General features: G+C 41.5%; 2 protein-coding genes across 2 annotated transcripts in view; both read right to left on the reverse strand.

Moving 5' to 3' along the window:
* Positions 1–22,722, reverse strand: part of LOC140226687 (uncharacterized) — an 86,781-nt gene extending 64,059 nt beyond the window's left edge. Inside the window, exons 1-3 of the mRNA XM_072307127.1 lie at positions 22,594–22,722; positions 7,760–7,927; positions 7,075–7,242 (exon numbers count right to left, since the gene is read on the reverse strand). Of these exons, the coding sequence (XP_072163228.1) occupies positions 7,075–7,242; positions 7,760–7,927; positions 22,594–22,683 (426 nt within the window). The 5' untranslated portion in view covers positions 22,684–22,722. The remainder of the gene's footprint in view (positions 1–7,074; positions 7,243–7,759; positions 7,928–22,593) is intronic.
* Positions 10,736–14,832, reverse strand: LOC140226625 (uncharacterized). The gene is made up of 2 exons (XM_072307075.1): positions 14,033–14,832; positions 10,736–12,164 (listed from the first exon to the last, which is right to left on the reverse strand). Exons 1-2 carry the CDS (start codon positions 14,796–14,798, stop codon positions 11,434–11,436), a joined length of 1,497 nt encoding a protein of 498 aa, XP_072163176.1. The 5' UTR covers positions 14,799–14,832; the 3' UTR covers positions 10,736–11,433.
* Positions 22,723–23,339: the final 617 nt, after the last annotated feature.

Below are 23,339 nucleotides of genomic sequence, written 5' to 3' on the forward strand. Positions count from 1 at the left end.
AGACTTCGTGAAATCGCATTGCATACATTTTCATATTCATAAACGATTGCAGCAAATGCTCGTTTCCTTTATACATTATGCTTATTGAATGAGATTGTTAGTACTTCATTTTTTTTCTTTTGTGGGGGATGACTGGTAGACAATAAAACAAGTTTGATTTACACTCATGACATAAGAGACGATCATTTCAGCAAAATTAGCCGTCTGTTATGTGATATCAAAGAATGCTGGGAGAAATGACGTTTATTTCAACAAAAATATCGTGTTTTCCTTATTTTTGAAGTGATGTAATAATTTTAGGCCTTCAAGCCTGTGTGGCTTGTGCTTGCCATACTTCCATGATCATGTCGGCTTCTTACAGCTGCCGGATGGCCAACCTTTTTTGTTGCTAAATTGAATGAATTTCTCCGTCGAATGCAAGAGCCGATATTGCCACTATGGGGTCTTACAATTATATTCATCATGGTGAAACACAGCGTAACATGTGCGCGTGTTATAGGCAAGAACACTTTGAATAGACCAGGTGGCCAGAGTATCAGGTTACACTATACCTCCATGAATAGACAGTATGTTGATACAAAAACATTCCTAGGCGCACTCGTAGACGCCATTTGAAAATCTGAAAAGTTGGGGATTATGAGCGTAATAGTATACAAATGATGCACAGGATAGAGTGCGTTAGTGGAGGCGTAGCGCACCCGAGGGTATTTACAATTGTGAAACATGCACCAGGCGAAGCCGAGTGCATGTTGCACTACATTGTAAATACCCGAGAGTGAGCTGCGTCTCCACTAACGCCACGAAATAATTCTGTGCATCATTTGTTTTATAAAATGGGTCGACGTACCTTCCTGGATCAAGATGTCCGAAGATGTTCGTCCCAAACACGTCGCACTCGGAAATCCCGCACATATAAGTACTGTACGTATAAAGAATATACGTACGCCACACATGTTATGCACACAAGAAAGGCCGGCCGGCAGCCCGAACTAGAAGTTGTTTGTTTACAGGATTGACAGCGCGTATAGTAGCGCGGGACGCACTTGTAACAACTGATTGAGTGTGCACTGCTAGTGCAAACATTGTGACGTCGGCCGTGGATCCGATCCGGATGTTAGTGAGAAATACAAGCACACGTGACTCATTTCAGCGCTTCCAATTGGCTACATTCTTGAACCCATTTTATAAAGAAGTTCAAAGGCCGATTACAGACAGTCTCTTTTTTTCTGCACCGGTCCATAGAATGCATTATAGTGATGTGCTTTGTACCCCAATGATTTTATGGTTGTTGGGAATCGAATGTGCAAGTTCTCATGTACTTGTTACGAACATTTATTACAGAATTTTAACTTCGACAATGACATACGCTGCAACAAAGCGAGAAAAAAAGACATACGGCAGAATTTTTTTTTCTCTCTCTCTCATACGCTTAGAATTCACAAATAAAAATTATGATGTTCAGTATTTGATGCTTCCAGCATTTCAAAGAGGCAGTCAAAATAAAATTACATCCCATATTACGACGATACCGACAATGGTGATGTCGACTGTTTAGTCTTTTTTGGTTCTACTTGTGTATGAAATCTTCGTATTATGCTAATGTTCAGCTGTAGTCGCTCTGTCAATTGAGTATATGAATATAAGAATGACCCAAGTCCATGGAAGATCATTTCGAGTAAACTAAAAAAAAAAAAAAAAAAAACTTTTTTATTTGTCCAATAATATTCTATTTAACTGTGACGGGAAGGCAACATTGTATATACAAATTAGAACATATGTTATTATGACAATTAACATTTACATTAATTGTGGAGAGGCCATTTTGTGTGGTGGACTTGGGTCGTTCTTTGATTCATATGGACTTGGGTCGTTCTTTGATTCATATACATGATATTCTGCTATAGAGATGGGAGAAGGATGAGAGAGGGCACTATTATATGAATGTAAGAATGACCCAAGTTCTTCATTCTTACATTAATATAAGATTTAACTCATTCATTTCAGGCACTTCCGGGGGTAATTAGGATTTATCATTTATACACAAGATGAGTCCATGCATAAGCTACAATTTCCCATGTCAAACTGAATTTGACCAAAAATTGGACTTGGGTCGTTCTTATATTCATATACTCAATTATTTATACGTTTAGAAGTCTGGGTTTTTCAGTCCATCTCTTTCGGAAGTTCACAAGTCAAATGATTTCGCGATCATTGAGTTACAATGATTTTAGCATTTATAATCAGTCGAATATGGTAACTCATGCCTAAAAAAAAAATTAAAACTTTTTTTATTTAAATTTGTAGAAAGCACTGCAAATTTGCGAAGTGGTGATTCAGTTTTGCGAGAGACGGAGATGTGATAACCCGTCGCTTCAATTGAACACTCTACTTTGTTTAGGAGCAAGGAATTTCGAGCAATAAAAGCATGAAATGTTCTTGTCCATCTCATATATTGATGTGATAAAATGTTTTCATGCTGCTATTGAAGTGGTTTATGCACTTATCGTGACTGCGTATTTCTTTATAATAATTGCATTATACATCTCTGTCTTTAGGTAGACCTACTTGCATTCATTCCTTTAGACTTCGTGAAATCGCATTGCAGCGTTTTCATATTCATAAACGATTGCAGCAAATGCTCGTTTCCTTTATACATTATGCTTATTGAATGAGAATACTACTTCATTTTCTGTCTTTTATCGGGGATGACTGGTATACACAATAAAACAAATATTGATTTACATTCATGACATAATAGAACATCATTTCAGCAAAATTAATCGCCTGTTATGAGAGATCGAAGAATGTCGGGAGAAATGTCGTTTATTTCAACAAACATAGTCTTTTCCTTATTTTCTGAAGTGATGTTATGATTTTAGACCTTCAAGCTTGTGTGGCATGTGCTCGCCGTTCTCCCATGGTCATGTCGTCTTCTTCTATCAGCTGCCGGGTGGTCAACCTTTTTGTTTCTAATATGAATGAACTTCTCCGACGAACTCGGAAATGCTCACCTGCGACCCTGTTGATTTGATGCGAATCTGAATTCTTGATGGGCATTCTAATTTAAATAGTGGTAATGCTACATTTTTTGAAGTGATAGGATATAGTGAAAGGCAAACGAGGTTGAATGAACATCTTCATGGCGCTATCTTTCTTTTTCTTTTTTGTTGGCGATTTTGAATTACGTAACTACGAAACTGGAAGGCAAACGTACACAAAAAATGACTGCAAAATCTTTGCATAATGTTGTACCCTTTTGCCCCTTTTTTGCCACTTTGCTCTTCCTTTGTAATACATTTGTCTCAATTATTGCTCCTTCATTTTATCTCATTACATCTCATCACTTTCTTTTCCAGCTATCCACTTCTTCATTGACATATACAAACATGTAGATTGAATATTATCATTGGTGATGATCTCTTCTCCAAGATACTCTGCCCATAAAATTTATATATGTATATAAATATATATATATATATATATATATATTTATATATATGTATATATATATATATATATATATATATATATATATATATATATCATATATATATTATATACATAAAACGTAAAAAGATATTACCAAAACACAGGTTGTAGGCTAACCTCATCTTGTATAATTTTACATTACGTTTGCAAAAATCTTTTCAGATTATCTACCGTCCATCAAACAAAATTTAGATGACCAGCCTATTTTTCTCTCCTTTTTTTCTTCTCATTGTATAGACTCCCTGTTTCATCAGTAGAGCTCATACATGTTCTGTCAACTGGCTTGAACAGGACCGGTGTTTTATTCTCTTTTTTTTAATTAAGAAATAACGATACTCATTTTGTTTGGTAATTACTTTTTATAATATATGTCTTGTATCACTGTGTAAAATCTCATTTCACTTGATATATAGTGAATAATATCTTCCCGACATTACGTTGAAGTTGTAAGGGAATCGTAAAATCGCACAGAAAAATGGCAGCATCAAACCCCGATAATAAACTCACAAATCCACTCGATGATCTTTTTTATGTATCCCATGAAAACCTATTATAAGTCGCATGGTCGAAATTTGTAGGTAGTCACGATTGATAATTTCAGGAAGCAAACTTCTTTATACAGACTTCTTCAGGGGATGGCAGGTATCGCGCAAGCGTGGATTATGCATGTTTAGTCGTCTCAAAGAAAGTCAGAAAGATGCAAAGATTTATTGAATATTTAACATTCCAGGCTCTTGTCAACTTTATGGGAATTACTGAAACAGAGCCAAGAAACAAACTCAAGTGGACGTTGTTCTATTACGAAATTCGACTTTGATAAATCAGTACCACCAATTCTACTTGTGATACTACATTGACGTTGATGGTTTGCCTAGTTTTGAAATAGAGCCACGTGCTTCTGTTACAGACACGCGAGCTTTGTATTTGGATACAAGTAGCGGGGACAAACAAGGTGTTCAAGATTTTTCAAACGTTGTATACAATGAATAAACTTCCTTCTGTTTCCAAAATTCCTTGACTAGCTATGGTAAGGAATTTTGTGAACAACAGGAAGTCAAGAGTGGGTTCGTGTGCTTTTGATATCGCCACAATACGAGAATTACTCGCCGTGTCTTATAGTCGTGTAAATGGAAATGCGCAAGCCTGTACACAATCCTCCGATCGATTGCTTTTCAATGAAAGACTTTGAAGGCTAGTAATCAACGGATTACAGTTTCCATAAAAAAAGATTGCCTCCATGAATCAGTAAATTCCAGACAATAATGTAGTAGAAATTTGCGACACCCTCGGCACATCCTGGTGCCCAATAATAAAAGACGCTATTCATTTGAGTTGACGAGGGAACGTAAATTGACGATCGTACAGTACATGAAGTTCAAACCGCGCGCGCGAACCCAGATAGCGAAGGGAATCGACATTATTATTCATGAGCGGTCGTTAATTATCCAATCAGAAAGCGGATTCCTACACCGCATACACGGCAATTTGATGATTGGGTAAAGCGGGACCGTAAGTCACATCCCCTTAGTAACCCTCGGTTCGCGCTCGATTTTGGAAAACCTGCCCGTCTGTGGGGGTGTTCGCTCGCCAAAACAAACCGTCCTATACGGGTTAAAAGTAAGAGTTGGGGGAGGGGGCAATGACCCGGGAGGTAGTTATCCAGGGGGTAATTGACGTGGTGCACTGTCCTGGGGGTAATTTTCCTTTTGATAGTTATATAGGGGAGGGGGAGTTGTAGGACTACTTATCCGGGGTAATCATCCATGGGAAGTTATCGGAGGGGGTAGTTATCGGGTGGAAGTTATATGGGGTCTGGTTATCGGAGGAGGGGTTAGTTAACCTGGGGATAATTATCCTGGTGGTAATTATCTGGGGGTAGTTGTCCGGAGGGTAATTATCCGGGGGGTAATTCTCCGGGGGATAATTATCCGGGGGGTAATTATCCTGGGGTTAGTTATCCGGGGGTAGTTACCCAGGGGGTAGTTCTCCGGGGGGTAGTTACCCAGGGGATAGTTCTCCGGGGGGGGGGGGGGGGGGGTAGTTATCCAGAGGGTAGTTCTCCGGGGGGTAGTTAGCCAGGGGGTAGTTCTCCGGGGGTTAGTTACCCAGGGGGTAGTTCTCCGGGGGGTAGTTACCCAGGGGGTAGCTCTCCGGGGGGGGGGGGGGTAGTTATCCAGGGGTAGTTATCCGGGAGGGTAGTTATCCATGGGTAGTTATCCGAGGGGTAGTTATCCAGGGGGTAGTTTTCCTAAGGGGAATTGCCCTGGGGAGTGATTGCCATAGGAGGGTAGTTGTCCGGGGGTAGTTTTTCTAGGGGGTAATTACCCTGGAGGGTAATTGCCCTTGGAGGGTAGTTGTCCGCGGGGTAGTTACCCTAGGGGGGAATTTTCCTGGGGGGTAATTATCCGGGGGTGATTTTCCAGGGGGTAGTGTTCCTCGACCCATTTTTCGTATTTATTGATTTTGCGTGATCTAAAACCATCATTTAAAATGTACATGTGGGACTGGAACCGCTGAAATTCACTTAAATGCAAATTGCAGTGGGTTCCTTGGATATTTTTCCGTAAAGTTTTCTTGAAGGGTAAAGGATAAATACATTTAAATACTCCAGAAGTCATGTTACATTTTGTCAATTACAAAGGGGGTGAAATGACCTGCGGATTTACTCCGGACAAATGTAACGTCACTAACCGTAACGTTACTAACCATGCTTTTGGGGGTCTAGCTAAAAAATCATCGGTCGAACTGTTAAAAATATTTGCGTGAACATTTGTAATGATGCAATAATTAAAATTAATGCAAAACGTTCTTTGTAGTAACTTAAATTTTTGCACACTTTCTATAACAAGACATTTATTTTTTTTTCATGTCCTTTTTATTCGTAACGTTACTAACCAGCCCTTTAGTGCCATAGCAATTTTAATAATTGTTGGAATGTATTCATTCTTTTCTATATCAAAAACCTGGGAAGGGTGAACATGTTTTAACATGATTTTGCCTTATAATGAACAAATGGTGATTTAGCCGTAAAAATAAATATCTAAATTTGTTGAAATGTAACATTACTGCGGAATTGCCCCTACACGAAAGAAATCAGTTAAGTGTCTCTCCAGAAACACACACACACCAACACACACAAGACGCATAATCATTTGATAAGCAATATGTCAGGTTATAACCACAAGCTTTAGTACTTTATCTATGTATGTCACATGTAAACTATAAGAGATGGACAAATGATACAAACTGAAGTTGAAGAAATAATTGTGCAATGACATACTGGGTAATTATGAGGCGATAGTTTTTTTCACCATGTCGATTTTCATGACCGACTAGCGTGGACTTTTAATGGTTTAGTTATAACAGGAAGAACCACAGCCTATCACGCCTTTTTGTCAAAGAAACATTCAATTTCTGTTGAAAAAAACTAAAAAAAGTCTTTGTACCACGGACAACCTTGTCAAACATTGTATTTTCTGTACTGTTAACATAAAATAACACAAAAATCTGTTTTTGTTTTTGTTTTTTGTCGATGAACAACATTACATTAGAGTAAAAAACAAAATGTAATGAAATGTGAGATACTCTTGCTCCTGATGCTGATTCGGCGAGGGCGACAAAGAACTCGTCTGCTATCTCGACAGAAGTTATCTCCAGAAGCTTAAGTTTGGGCATGGTACAGATACTCTTTGCGTAGGCTTGTGATACATCAGCAGAGATGTCAGGTAATCCAGCGTGTTTTATTGATTCCAGCTATGCAGTATTTTAAGAGAGTGAAAAGAGGAAAGGAAGTAAGAACTCATTCAAGTGCCTACCCAGAAAAAAAAAAACAACTAAAAAAAATAATCATGTGATAAGCAATTTGTGAGGACTTAACCACAAACTTTATAACTTTATTAAAGAATGTCAGGTAGAAACCAAAACCGATTAACACATGATACTCGAATGAAAGATGAGGGAATAATTTTGTACTGGCGTACAGGATAGGTATTGTAAGGCTAAACTTGTTCCGCCTTGTCGATTTTATAAGAGTCTACCACAGACAAAAATAGCTTTGTTGTAGCAAGAACCTCAGCCTCTTATATCTTTGTGTTAAAGAAACTCTCAGTTTCTGTTGGAAAGACTAAAAAAAAAAAGTCGTATCACGAACAACGTTATGAAACAATATATTTTCTGTACTATGAACAAGAGATAACACAGAACTCTGCTCTTTTGTCTAATGTACGACATTACATTGGAGATAAACAAACTGTAATGCATTTTGAGATACCCTTGCTCCTGATGCTGATTCGGCGAGGGCGACAAAGAACTCGTCTGCTATCTTGACAGAATTTATCTCCAGAAGCTTAAGTTTGGGCATGGTACAGATACTCTTGGCATAGGCTTGTGATACATTAGCAGAGATGTCAGGTAATCCAGCGTGTTTTATCGATTCCAGCTATGTAGTACAGGAAGAGGGTAAAAAGAAGACACAAGTAAGAGCTCACTTAAGTGCCTACCTAGAAAAACAAACAAACAAATAAAAAGACACATAATCATATGATAAGCAATCTGTCAGGACTTAACCACAAACTTTATAACTTTATTAAAGAATGTCACGCGGAAACCAAAACAGACTAACAAATGATCGGCCGTGATTTGGCAAAACAACGTATCTGAAATTGTGTGGTTTTTTTCAGGTTTTATGCTTTTTATATAAATTAAGCCATTTTTTAACATCTGTCAAAATTTCAGCTCTGAAAGTGATATCAATTGTTTTTTAATGCATTTAAATTTCAGCAATTTTTCAAAATAGGTCAAAATAATTTAGCAAAACAACGTAACTTACTTACGTTGTTCTGCCAAAACAGTTTCTGTCCCAGAATCTCATCTGAGCTTCCGGTTTTTCTGGCAGAATAACGCATCTTCGTTGTGTGACATGGCAAAACAACCTAACAGCAGCATGCAGCTGCCCGCCCAGTCTTAGCCGCACTGCCCCCCCCCCCCCAAGTAAAAACGCAGTATCTACATCCAGCTCCATTCCTCAACAACCGAGATATTCACCATTTTATATTTTTGCCAAAGCCCCTGGAAAATATACTCTTTTGAAAAATTCCTTCATGGTGGAATTGTAGTCTATCTAGCTACGAATTTTCCTGGAAAATATCATTTTGTTTTTGTTTTGGTTTTTTTTTAAGTTATTGATGAAAATGTAGATACTTTGGGGAAACCCCAAGCAATTGACCGATTTCCCCAAGCAAAAACGCAGTATCTACAATGGAACGAATTTCCCCAAGGAAAAACGCAGTATCTACAGCGGAATGACTAGGATTAATCTTCTGCCATAATTACACTCACAGCACTTCCGACATAAATACAAACTGAGAACGGAGTATTCATGTTCGTTGATTTATTGGAGAGTACAAGTTTACCAAAACAAAAAGTGTTTACCACATTACATAACATAGTTACTCATGATAACATGATAGGGTTGTACACTTTATAGACGAGAAAGTAACAACATGATCATACCAATGCTTGTTATACATAATTATACTTTCCGGTTTCAGGATTCGGTAATTTTACATCGACAAACAGAAATATTATCCAAGTAATAAATGCTTTCAAACACGCCACTGCTATGTCTAACTCTGGAAGGACCCGGGTTTTCTCTCCGCAAATTTGTATTCATCTCATGACGAGCATCTGCACCGTGGAATACAACAACATATGGCAGTGCTCTCTGCGTACGGGCCACCTACAGACAAGCACCCCGCATCCCGCCTTGCCTCTTAGGCCCTTGTCGGAGGACTCCCTGCATGGTAATCCGAGAAGTATCCCCATCGAGTATAACTACAATGGACTTCTCTGATTGACAGGCGAGCCCACTCAACTCGGAACCCACAAGCGCGTACAGACCCATATACAAAAGCCCCTTGCATCAAAAAAGTGCTCGGCACTAGTCATAGGCGGGCGCGTCCGTGACCCGCCGGGTTTCCTCACGGTGCCTCTTGATGCATAAATGGCCACAATAACAATTGTTAATAAAACAAACATTCCGAAATACACCCTTCCCTACGAGTTTGACATAACAAGTGGAAAACATTTCATGTTCTGTATAAACTACATCTGCGCAGAGGGCCAGAAATGAACAATTTCCGCCATACGGGCACAGCCCGCCGCCAATGCGCAGGAGAGCCGTACAGCGGTAAAAGGGGGGACGCAATAAAGATCCACGTTACACATATTTTGTTGTTGCTGTTTTGCTATACACATCGTTAATCTAGAAAGCACACATCGGAACAAGAGCTAGTTTACATCCTAGTAAAGGCATTTTGTGACTATCTCTAGCCCCAGAAAACATTACAAAACTACTACCAAACGTGGGAGTTATCGAACTAAAAACGATCTAATAGACTCCCTTATCAATCTTATGAACACCTTTCATTACCAACCTCACTACCCGTGTCTCTCTTTTTTTTAACAACTTAGACATAGTTGCTATTGTTTTACAAACTTCTCAGTACATGCATCAATCAAACATTGTGATAGGTATTGATGTGCCCACGTTATTGTGAGTGAAAAGGGCAACAAAAACAAATCACTCCTAGCTCATTAAAAAGTCGTTATAGGTTTTGCCAAAATCAGAGTACATACATGTATCAATAAAGATTTGTGGTACATCATTATTGGTGTGCCGACGTTAGTGCGAGTGGGAGGTAACTGACACATAAAAAAAGACAAGACAAAAACAAAACAAAAAAGCAAACCACACCTAGCTCATATCATGTCGGCTATCCCGCTTCTGAGATCTTTTAGAAATAGTGCTATGCCAACGTCGGATAAGTGTATGCCGTCCTGTCGGTAAAGAGTGGCGTCATGATGTCGAATGGCTTCATGCGTGATAACAGGAGCCCCTGCTTGCAGACAACATGCGCGTGCTCGCTTGTTCATAGCAAGGCGAATCCTATCAGCCCGATTCTGGTGGGAATCCGCAAAACGGGCGTATTTCCTCCTTGGCAGGATTTCCGACCAAACAATTATTGCTTCTGGAAGAAGTTGCTACACTTTAAACATTGTTTCTGAGACCAGCTCCATCAGTAATTTGTTCGGAAAAAAACCGATGTCGTTTGTACCCGCGTGGATGATGGCGTGTGACAAGTTGCAGAAGTGCTGAGACGAAAGAATCGATTCCAGCCTGCTATGAACCTGACCGAGTCGAAGCCCCCTATATCCTCTCCATTGGACTGGAGCCCGCTGCCTCATTGCTTGGACTCCCTCTCGACTGCCGAATCTCCCGTTCCAGTACGCTATTGAGTCCCCAACTACCAGGATCGTATGCCGACCTCGCCTGCCTGCAAAACAAAGAAAACTATCACCCGGCAGCGTCTAGCTCAACCAAATATTTGCTCTATGTGCCCCAGCATTTGTATATACTGAAATCGTCCATACTTTTCGACATAATTCACAATTTCTAAGCTGGGTTAACCCTACTAAACTGGGTTAATCATACTTGAACTGATCTATAATCTAACAACATGTTCATTTACCAAAGTTTATGTGCTCAAACTGAATTTTATAGCGAGCAAGACCCTCGTTCCTCAGCATACCACAGTATATACCAACATAACAAAAACATATCCACTATTCTAGCAACTATAGCAACATGAATCTACGAACATAACTGTCCCGAACATGTAAGCGACTATTCTGCCCCTACCAAATTTATGCAAATGTAACGTTTATGTGTATCTGTCACCCAGCGCCCCATCTGCTGGATTGCCTGTGAGTCAAAACCCGCTACTGCTGCCGCCGTGGCAGCACCTATTCGGAATGAGTGGGAGGTAAAACGCGACTCTGGCATACTTAACATGGACATGCATTTCCTCAACACATCGGTGAACCGGCGTCTAGTCAAATGGCCCCCATCGAATCCGCAGAATAATGCGATCCCACATTGAGGTCTTACTGCCAAATAATGCACACTGCCCGAACTGGACAGATGGGATTACCGGGTGCCTCTGGAATCATGATATAGCAACCCCGGCCAAGTTGATCTGTTTTAGAGGACCGAATGAAAATTCTTATGTGTCGCTCGGGAGACAGCCCGCACACTGCCACATCATCTGCTCGAAGGCTCACCTCAGCCGTTGGGCGAGAGGCACTGGTAAACTCACCAACTCTCAAAAATCCGAAAAATGCCACTAGGAAACAGGCTGGAAAAAGCATAGAATCATAGGACGTACAGAGTGCCGGAAGACATGACAGCACTTTTTTCAGTATTGAGATCGTGATAGGACAGCGCGAATCGGCCCTCGAACGATATCGCCAGCAACCATCTAACAAACGACTGACTACGAAATGCTTTGTTACATCAGGGAGTCCTTGCGCCCGCAAATGAAATGACAGACCAGAAACATATGTAACAATAGTGGAGGCTGCATAACCTTGCAACGATAAATAAGAAATAAACAACGCTACCTGTTCATATGAGCATGGTGTATAAGATCCGGGAAAATAAATTGATATGAACTTACTAAAGGCCTCCTGAGCCTGATGATAAACTGCCTGAGTATTGCGGGCCCTAGATGCATCCATTAAGTCCGACCACTCTTGTTGAAGGTCTCCCAAAGATGGGTAGGCAGCGGACCTGGTTCCAAATCCGCCTCCGGTGCCAGCAGACGGAAACGCTCGTTCTGGATACGAGAAAGACCGTCCGCGATGTTATTACGAGCCCCTGGGACATAGCGAGCACCAAAACGTATGTTGTGCTGCAGGCAAGTGACCACTAGCTTTCTAATTAGCCCCATGATTAAAGGGCACTTCGACGTCTGAGAATTGATAACTGCAACAACAGTTTGATTATCAGACCAGAACGACACATGCTTATTCTCCAGTTGTGATCCCCATAACAGTAACGCGACTACTATGGGGAAGAGCTCTAGCAGTGCTATGGAATACAATGGGGTATGTACGCCGTCTGGCCACCTCCCTTGCGTCCATTTGCTTTGAAAGTAAGCACCAAAACCAATGCTCCCAGATGCATCTGTGTAGAAATGCAACTCGTCGTTGCTCCATGTATGATGATCTGGGAAAATGACCCTGCCGTTAAAGCTGCACAAAAACTGCTGCCAAGCTTGCAGGTCGTCCCGCGTTCCGCGAGAAAGGCGGATCTTATAGTGCTGCTCGCGTACCCCAATGGTCAAGTCTATTAAACGCCGTAGGAATGCTCGCCCCGGAGCTACAGCCCTGCACACAAAGTTGAGACTACCTATGACCGATTGCAAGGCCCTACACGTCACCTTTTCCTTATTCAACATGATATTTATCATATCGAGAAGAGATGCCACCTTCTCTTGCGGTACGCGAACTATGGAAGCCTTGGAATCGATCTGCAGACCAAGGAATGTAATCGATGTGACCGGTCCCTCAGTCTTCTCATGTGCTATTGGTATCCCAAGGCGCTCGCATGTTGCCTTGAAACTACACATCAAATGCCTATATTCAACCTCTGATCTACCCACAAAGAAGAAGTCATCAAGGTAATGCAATGTATTTCTGGAACTTGCAACTACCTGACAACAATATTCCACAAATGAAGTGAACTTCTCAAATACTGAACATGCAATTGAACACCCCATAGGCATACACTTATCATAGTAGAATTTACCATCAATACTCATACCCAGTAAATCAAAATCGTCTGGATGCACAGGCAACAGGCGGAAAGCTGATTTTACATCAGCCTTCCCCATGCATGAGCCAATGCCCACCTTTTGCACAAGTGCTACGGCATCATAAAAACTTGCATACACTACTGAACAGTTAGCCTGATCTATTTGACCGTTAACCGAGTTAGATTTTGGAGCTGAAAGGTTGTGGATCATCCGAAACTCTCCAGGAGTCTTCTTGGGCACGAGCCCTACTGGGGAACACCGGATTTTATGAAAAGGAGGACGTTCAAAGGGCCCCTCGATACGACCTAATTCTATCTCTTTTTGCAATTTATTACGCAAAATTTCTTTATGCTCGTAAGCCGATTGCAAATTACGAGTTCTAACCGCTACCCCTTGACCTGTGTAACCAATACGAAACCCCTTAACAAAGCCTTCATGCAAAAATTGTGCATCTTGAGTATTAGTATGAGAGCGCAAAAAGGGGGTCATACGGTTCAAATTAATCGGCGTTGTTGCTAGTGTTCTTTTTCCCAGTTCGCCCCTGAGGACATCGGAATCTGCCATGGCAGCTTTGTCCACATCGCTCGCATGCGTGGACAAATAGACATTGCTTTCTGACACACTGCCCGCCATTGAAACCGAAACAGTAGCGGCGACCTCCTGCTCGGCTCCCACTGCGATCTGATTGCCCGGCGAAACGAAAATTGGTCCGGCGAAAGCCAGCACTGCCGTGAGCAATAGGCTGCATTGTATACGGCGCGGCAGCCGTCATCAGCACCGCCCATGACCTAGTGGGTTCGCGTTCTTGCCTCAAGCGAAACAGGGTATCATATGTGCGCCAGCCATAGCCGGGAAAATAGGCAGCAGATCTAACGACGTCCATATACTTGAACAACTCTCTCGCCCGGGAACCGTGTCTCTCGGTATACACTGATGCTTCACAGTGAAGGCACTAGTCCACTGCTCTATGGTGGTAATTCCTGGGACTTTGCGCTGCGGCTGTAGTTGTAGTGCAGCACCTGAGTATGTCAAAACCACAGGGGTTTGATCACTTTGAATCAGGGCATTCTTGAGTAAACAACCCAAATCTACAAACTCGCCCTTCCATATCTTTTCTTTGATCGATATGGGAACCGTTGCACCTAGCTCTTCCCTAGGTGTCGACATCAGGGGAGGCTTCGGGAATCCAGTGTCTAACGACTGACCCTGTTCATCGACCTCGATCAGAGACATTTCATTAACCTTATGTGCGGTCACCGTAGGCCAAGGCACTAGTAGCCCTTCATTTGGGTACTCACCGTTTTCGCCGACCGCGCCACCCATGTCCTGCTCAGGCTGGACCGTCACATGAGCTCTCCCGGCCGCCTGCCCCGTAGCACGGTCCTCCGTCTGCACCCTGTAGTCCGGCTGTCTAACAGCGGTACTTGCGCCGGGGCCCCGGCTGGTATTATGTTCGTCTGCTGGGCTTCGGGCCGCCGACCCCGCGGAACGCGAGGACACTGGAGGGGGAGTAGTCGTTCCTTCACGGTGTGTACTGGGTGCGGGAGCATTCCGAGCAATCCTCCTTGCTCTTGTCGGTACCGGAGGAGCACTGGCCGATGCTGCAGCCCGTGAAGTTTTCCTCTGCGAATGTTTTGGCCTGTGCTTTGGCATCTTGGAATTTCCACTGCCTCTGATCGTAGCAAGAGTTGACGATTTTGTATCCGAATGAATAGCTCTATACAATAATTTAAGCGAGGGCCCGAAATTGATGCTCTCTCCGTGAAATCCACGTACAGAATAATCCCTTCTCACATTAACTGCTAAACTTTCCCACGCTAAATGTTCAGCTTTCCCACGCGCACTGCTAAGCGTACTAATGCGGTTGCGCCATCGGGAACCATCAAAGGAGATAACTTGTTCATGTTTTCGGCGGCGCTCTTTGCGTATGCCGCCTGCTCTCAGGCTCCGACTAGCGCCAGACGCCCTCAAAGGCAAAAAACGAGTCAGTGAGCGAGTGTAAACCCCTTTTAACGACTAGCGCCGTTAAAGGAATTATGTATGCATGTATCATTGTACAAGTATTCATGATGCACCATCCTCAACCTCTGGCCCTGGGGGATGCATCCTCCATCCCCAGATTTATGCCCTGATTACAGAGCAGGCTTCATAACATTAACAAATAACAAATCATTCTTAGAACGTTTCGCTTACATTCCCAGACCGATTTTGCTGTAACGTTACGTGTTTAATATGAAGCTTGCCATGGCTGTAATGTGATGCTACATGGCCTAGCCGCTAATTAGCATCTAGAATACTAGATCTAGATCTGTACAGTCTAGGCTAAAGTCTGTCTAGACCAAAATAAATCTAAATCGGATGTCTGGACCTAGATCGATCTAGACTAGTTTTTTATATCGTTTATTCTAGGCTGGCTACGTAACAGGCTACACGAGTCTATAGCCTCAGGCTATACATGCACGATACTCACAGAAAAAAAAAATAGCCTAGAATAAGTAGAAGGTTTAGTCTAAGTCCTACACGAGACAGGACTCTTTAATTAGAAAAAAAAAACCATACATCTAGAACCGGTTTAGATCGAAGTGACATCCCCTCTCTAGGCCTATTCCTTTTGGATTGAACCTAAGTTTTTTATGTCATGTAAATTTGTAATGTAACTTTTTTGATTTGTAAGTTGTAGCATGCAGCATGGGATCATGCATGCATTTTACGCAACCCAGTCTCACTAGGGTCTACTGTAGATACTGTCTAGATAAGAATTGAAATACAACTTATTCTTAACTGTCTCTATTTTGTCCATTTACCTATTTTTCACATAATCTATTGTCAGCTATTTAATTCTAAGACAGTATGGTATGGAGTAGATAGTCTAATTGAACATTGACACTTCACTAGACTTAGGATTCTAAGTGCTAAAGTTTTAGTTTTACACTTCTTATAATCTTACTTATAGTTTTATAAACAGGCCTGCTCTAGTAGTAGGTCTATTCTAGTCCTACACTAGATCTTTCTTTAGACTTTCGGAAAACGGTCCCTGAAAGTTCTGATTAACGTTAAGTCTAACGTTAGAAAAGAGACGCAAGACTCAAACGTTTCTGTCTAGACAAGTCTTAGACTTCTAGAACCCTAACTGTTATAGCATAGGGTTTAACATGTTACAACAACCTGACGTTTATCCGATACAGCACAAATAGATCTATTGCCTTTCGCCGAAACTTTCGGATTCTGAGCCTGAGGAATTTTGACTAGGGTCTAGGCCTAACAAAGTTACTTCGCAACAAGTTAATATTGAAATAGTACGGAAGATGTTCATCATCGAGGTAGAATATGAAATATGTGATGCGCTCCGTCGGAATGAGTCAAAAGTCGCAAAAAATGAAATCGTAGTTATGCCTATATGTGAATTCTACAGACTCTAAGCTTTACACTGATGTGTAATACAACTCATTTCGATATCCCTATAGATCATAAAAACGAATATAAACTACGTTTATGATGTCAGTGCATTTTCTAAATAACGGAGAAAGTCGCTCTCAAAGTTCAGGCTACGTTCAAGCTCACAACCTGTTTCTTTCACGGGACGAAACAATACAGCAGTCCTGCTTAGCGACGGCGTTTACGCTCCATCGCACGCACTACCGTATAAGGCGATAGCTTGGGTATGTAAGATAATTAACCAATCGCAGGACAGGTCTGTCAATAACGATTCTGACCAATACGGCAGCCCGAATGTAAACTTCGGCGCGTTTGTGTCCGTGCCGCTGCCGCCGCATGAATGAGTCGGTACACGTTGTGTGTCGGCTGCGTTGTGGTTTGCCGCAAGTTTTTAACTCAAAAACAATAGCAAACAGTAAAAAGAAAAAAAGGCACACAATGCGTCTTACGAGAAGCGTCTTTTAGCGAGGGCGTTGATCGCTTCCATTCTCCTCCCATGTTGTTGTCAATGGAAACTAAAGAGGATGCGTTTAGCAAGTACCAATACCTAAACCTGAGAACCTATTGTAGGCGGGCACGCAATGCGTCTTACGAGAGCGTCTTGTAGCGAGGGCGTTCATCGCTTCCATTCTCCTCCGATGTTGTTGTCAATGGAAACTAAAGAGGATGCGTTTAGTATGCAAGTACCAATACCTAAATAGAACCTGAGAACATATTGTAGGCGGGGGTTCAAAAGACAGCATCGGTAGAAAAAGTCAATGAAGTTAATTAACGATAGTCGTCTTTTGAGATCGTGTTCTTTGCGTGTACTAAAAACCCTCAAATTACGCACATGGTCGTAATGTTGCAGAGCATCAAAGACTGCTTTCGCGTCTGTTCTGTAACATTCTGCATTCCCGCCATATTAGGCACATTTCCTTTTTAGGCGTTACGTGCACAGTAATTATCGCTTATCACGCTTGCCAATGCTGCACATATTAAACGTATCAGAAGCAAAGGTTGATGTAGGCTTGACGGCTTCACGTTGGGTTTACAATGATTGTATCATAAATATACTTCTTATTCTCGGTCACTTTTGTAATACCATAGCATATAAAAAACCATTAACTTGTAGCTTAAGCTGAATGTTTTTTTTTTTTTTAACATTACATTTGCAGTTACAATTTTTCTGCATTTGAGAAGTGGAGTATAGATATAATAATACTGACAAATATTCGGAATTAATACTTAGGCCTTCTTCATTTCGTTTTGTATTCACAAACCTTATTAGAAAAAAAAAAATGATTGCTTGATTACTTCGGGTAAAGGAACCACCGGCAATGACTGGAAAGGAACCGCATTTAATGTTCTTGTTAACGAACCTAAGCTAATAATGAACCATATTTCATTGTGTGATTAACAAATCTTCAGAATAATCAATTGTATTACCCCCCCCCCTCCCAAGGGAAAAAAAAAACAGTTCAACGTCATGCGTTGTCAATAGTGATAAATGACCCGTTTTTATTTCGAAGTGTGTCTCAGTACTCCTGTGCTTAGTGTGTGCCTCTCTCAAAGATTGCGATTGTTCAACTATTTCTTTCACGCAAGCTTGAACAGGAAAAAGCTAAAAGTCAGGCAAGACGACGAGTTTTCTTCCATGAGATACAATCATTAAGACACACATCTATTCCCGAAAGTTGTGTGATTGCTTATGTGCTAAAGAATTGTGTTCATTACATGAATCAGGCACTATATAAAACGGTTGAAATCTACTGGAAGTCGAACTTCGTTTTTTTTTTTTTTTAATTTCATTTCCATTTCAAGCGGGGATAGACTAGAAATTAGTTTGTCTATACTGGCAGGAGACATTACAGTTTTCCAGTACATGCTCCGCATTTAATTTGTGCGCTTAGAAACGTCAGTATGAAGCGCCATATAAATGCAATTATTATTATTGTTATTATTATTATTTAAACAGTCGCCATATTTTCGTGGTCAGAATCAGATAATGGACACATGATATATTATAAAAATAAAAATACAAAACAACTAATACGCCATATGTACAAACATTATGAACTTCAATGAATTAAACTTACCTGTGACATTCTGCATAAAAAACAAGCACGCCGATTAGATAATATTTTAATAGAATTAATAGAACACACAGCGATCCTGCGTGGCAGATCAAATCAAGTTCAATTGGTGAGAAAGCTAAATGAAGTTAAAAAGTTGACTTCTTTTCGTTTCTCTTTCAATTCATGAAAACAGAATTACATTGTATATCTATTGGAGAGGATTGTCTCTGTTGCGAACGATCGCCATATATAGCACTGTTAGTCTTCTGCGCTAATCCGAATCCCTAAATACTTTAATTTTTGCTTGATAATGTAATAACCCTGCTATAACTTTATAAAGGACTCGCAAATTAAAAGTTTCAAACCGTATACTGAAACATTAGTACACGGTGTATTTCAAAAAAAAAAAAAAAAAAACATTTTGAATGCGTGTGTTAGCATGTTAAGAGCATCAATCTGCCTTTTATTTTCCGTACGTAAATCGCACAGAAACGTAACCAAACGTTACCAAATACAGTGAAATGCATTGTACGGCGTGGTACTATCATTAGAAAAAAAAAAATTGCCGTTTGTAGCTATATTTTTTCGCTTTCAAAATTAATGGGGTTGCGCACCGGGCTCAACTGCTGGCAATTACCGGCACGACATCAGGAGATTGGCATAACGATTAAATGCGAGCGAGCGAAGCGAGCGAGCTTGAAAATTTTGACATTTTACAGTCCAAATACTGCCGTTTGTAACTATATTTTTTTCGCTTTGGATATTAAGAAGGAAGGGAGGGGGCACACCGGGCGCAACTGCTGGCAATTACTGGCATCAACATCAGGAGAATGGCATAACGATTAAATGCGAGCGAGCGGAGAGAGGGAGCTTGAAATTTTGACACTTTACAGTCCCAAAACTGCAGTTTGTAGCTATATTTTTTTGCTTTGGAAATTAAGGGGGGCGCAACGAGCGTAACTGCTGCCAGTTACTGGCAGCAACATCAGGAGAATAGCATAACGATTAAATGCGAGCGAGCGAAGCGAACGAGCTTGAAAATTTTGACATTCTAAAACCACAAAACTGCTGTTAGTAGCTATACCTATTCGCTTTGGAAAATAAGTGGGGGGGGGGGCGCACCGGGCCCAACTGCTGGCGATTACTGGCGGCAACATCAGGAGAATAGCATAGCAATTAAATGCGAGCGAGCAAAGCGAGCGAGCTTGAAAATTTTTACATTTTACAGTCCCAAAACTGCCGTTTGTAACTATATTTTTTATCGCTTTGGATATTAAGGGGGGGGGGGGCGCAAACAGCGCAACTGCTGACAATTACTGGCATCAACATCAGAAGAATAGCATAACGATTAAATGCGAGCGAGCGAAGCGAGCGAGCTTGAAAATGTTGACATTTTACAGTCGCAAAACTACCGTTTGTAGCTTTATTTTTCGCTTTGGAAATTAAGGGAAGCGCGACAGGCGCAACTGCTGCCAGTTACTGGCAGCAACATCAGGAGAATGGCATAACGATTAATGCGAGCGAGTGAAGTGAGCGAGCTTGAAAATTTTTTACATTTTAAAGTCCCAAAACTACCGTTTGATAGCTAATGGTAGGCCTACATTTTCGCTTTGGAAATTAAGGAGGGCGCACTGGGTGCAACTGCGGGCAATTACTGGCAGCAACATCGGGAGAATAGCATTGCGATTAAATGCGAGCGATCGAAGCGAGCAAGCTTGAAATTTTTGACATTTTACAATACAAAAACTGCCGTTTGTAGCTATATTTTTTCGTCTTTGAAATTAAGGGGGGCGCAACGGGCGAAACTGCTGTCAGCTACTGGAAGCAATATCAGAATCAGGCATAACGATTAAATGCGAGCGAGCGAAGCGAGCGAGCTTGGAAATTTTTACATTTTACAGTCCAAAAACTGCCGTTTCTAGCTATTTTTTTCGCTTTGGAAATTAAGGGGGGCGCAACGGGCGCAACTGCTGGCATTTACTGGCAGCAACATCCAGCAACAACCATCCCCCCCCCCCTATCGACGTCTCTGCATATGAGGGAGCTTTTGTAAGTGAAAGGTCTGCTGCACGCTCTTTGATAAAATACTAGGAAATACGTCAATCTCAAAAGTGTTCAAAGTCTATCGAAAGGGATCCAGTAGCGGAGCTTTTGCATGCGATATATGAATGCAATTCAACGATCTGGTGCATAGTTCTGGCGGTATTTGGACAATTTTCTACAAAGAAAGTTCGAGATTTGTCTTCATCTCGGGAATTGCTTGGGGGACAACTGATTTGTCTGCCCCAACACTTCCGCAGGGGTGGGGCAAATGCCTCTTTGCCCCCCCCCCCTCCCCCAAGATAGATTCGACGCCCCTGATCATCCCTGGGTATGCCCATAGATGTATCAGAGTCATCATCGTTTCAGGAATGATTCAGGAAAATGGAGGGGGGTTCAATTATGGCGGTTATTGTTGTTTGTTTTCGTACACAATTTGCAGATGGTCCCGAGTTGCTCGCGTCATAGTATGTTTACATGTAAGCCTATGCTATTTGACGTTGTCAACGTCTGGACCATACTTTATGTCGATATTACTTCCTTCGCGAGCGAGCGAAGTGAGCGAGCGCTTGAGAAAATTACGTATACATTATCCTACAAGATGGAATACTGTTCAGCTCTGTTACCTCTCTGAAGGCGGGCGTACGAACGTCATGCAATAAAAATATGTCAAAATTGATAAAAGCACATTTCTGCTTCCTCCATTTTTCCCCTCAAATTTCAGTGTGGGGGGGGGGGGATGATTGTACAGGCCATCCCCCCCTCCTCCATTTCAGGGGGGGGGGATATATCCCCCCCCCCCCTCCATCCCCCCCCCCCCCGGGATTTACGCCCATGGTAGATACTGCGTTTGGCAGTTACGGAAAAGTAGCTTTCCAAACATTTTTTTCAAAAATCTGAATATGTCATATGAAGAAGGATTGCCCACTGACAATATTTATGCAAAAAAGTGAAAATCGCCATAAATGTTAGATACTGCGTTTTTCCTGGGGGGGGGGGGGGGGCGCAGCGCAGCTACTGTACCAAAAACGTTGTTTTGCCAAATCACATTCCCTGCTCAGAATGATGCGCATAGAGGCTGCAGCTGCACATACGTTGTTCTGCCTTGCTATTGCCGAGTTCTAAAACGCAGATACGTTGTTTTGCCAAATCACATTCTCTGCGCAGAATGATGCGCAGAGAGGCTGCACGCTGCACATACGTTGTTCTGCCTCGCTACTGCCCAGTGCGACGTAAGATACGTTGTTCTGCCATGCTACTGCCGTGGTGCGCAGAATAACTTGCGTTGTTTTGCCTGACCACGCACGTGATCCGAAGTTTGGGTGATCTGGCAAACGTATCTACAAAAAGTCTTTGATATTTTAACCAAAAAAAAAATCTGTTTTGGATTTAAATCTTAACTAGATACTAGAAGACTGATGTAAGCCATATTCTGAAAAAAAAAAAGTATCTTGGAAAATTATTCCACTGGAGAGAAAAAGGAACAATTCTAGTACTTTGTGGCTTCTAAATCTAAAATCGCGAATATCTCGAAAGTACCAAAATGCAGATACATTGTTTTGCCAAATCACGGCCGAGATACTCGTATGAAAGATGAAGGAATAACTAGGTACTGGCGTACAGGATAAATGTGAGGCTAAAACATGTTTCGCCTTGTCGATTTTATAAGAGTCTACCATAGACAAAAATGGCTTAGTTGTAGCAAGAATAACCTCAGCCTGTCATGTCTTTGTGTTAAAGAAACTCTCAGCTTCTGTTGGAAAGACTAAAAAAAAAGTCGTATGGCGAATAACGTTATAAAACATTGCATTTATTTTTTCTGTACTATGAATAAGAGACAACACAGAACTCTGCTTTTTTGCTTAATGTACGACATCACATTGGAGATAAACAAACTGTAATGTAATTTGAGATACCCTTGCTCCTGATGCTGATTCGGCTAGGGCGACAAAGAACTCGTCTTCAAACCAAATCTGCTCTAGCTCCAGAGTCCGAAGGTTTGGCATGGCGCAGATACTCTTGGCGTACGCTTGTGATGCAGCAGCCGTAATTCCAGCTCCGTCGAGGTGTTTTATTGATTCAAGCTATCAAGTACAGTAGGAAAGTGATAAGAAGACGAAGATTTTTTGTGAAAATCTGGAGTAGACATGATTAAAGGGCATTACTAGTAAAAGTGATTAGTGGGAATCAGTTGGAAATGCTGAGGAATGGTTGTTCCAATCCTCGTGGGATTTATCAAGTAACCCACATCGGGCCATCTACGGGATATTCCGTAGTTCGTCCAAATGCCGCAGGGGCCACATACGGAATATCCCGTAGTGGATAAGATGACATATGAATGACGTCACTCACTTCTGATGAGTACTACAACTATAATATGCGTTGAATAACAAAATGTTATATACCATATTAACGAGATTATTTTCCTCTATAAAATGATATATAACTTGTGTATGTGTTTTTCCTTGCTTGCTAATGACCTTAACAAAAAAGCCCTGTGGTACTCCCTGTGGTACACTATGGACCACACACTTGTAATGTTACCATAGGAACTGTGTGGTACTGTTCCACAGGCTTGTAGGGTACTCCCTGTAGTACTTGTCAGTACCACACAATGTACCACATAAATAAATGTTACCACAGGAACTGTGTGGTACTGTAC

This window comes from Diadema setosum, chromosome 3, assembly GCF_964275005.1.
Source record: "Diadema setosum chromosome 3, eeDiaSeto1, whole genome shotgun sequence".
Lineage (NCBI taxonomy): Eukaryota > Metazoa > Echinodermata > Echinoidea > Diadematoida > Diadematidae > Diadema > Diadema setosum.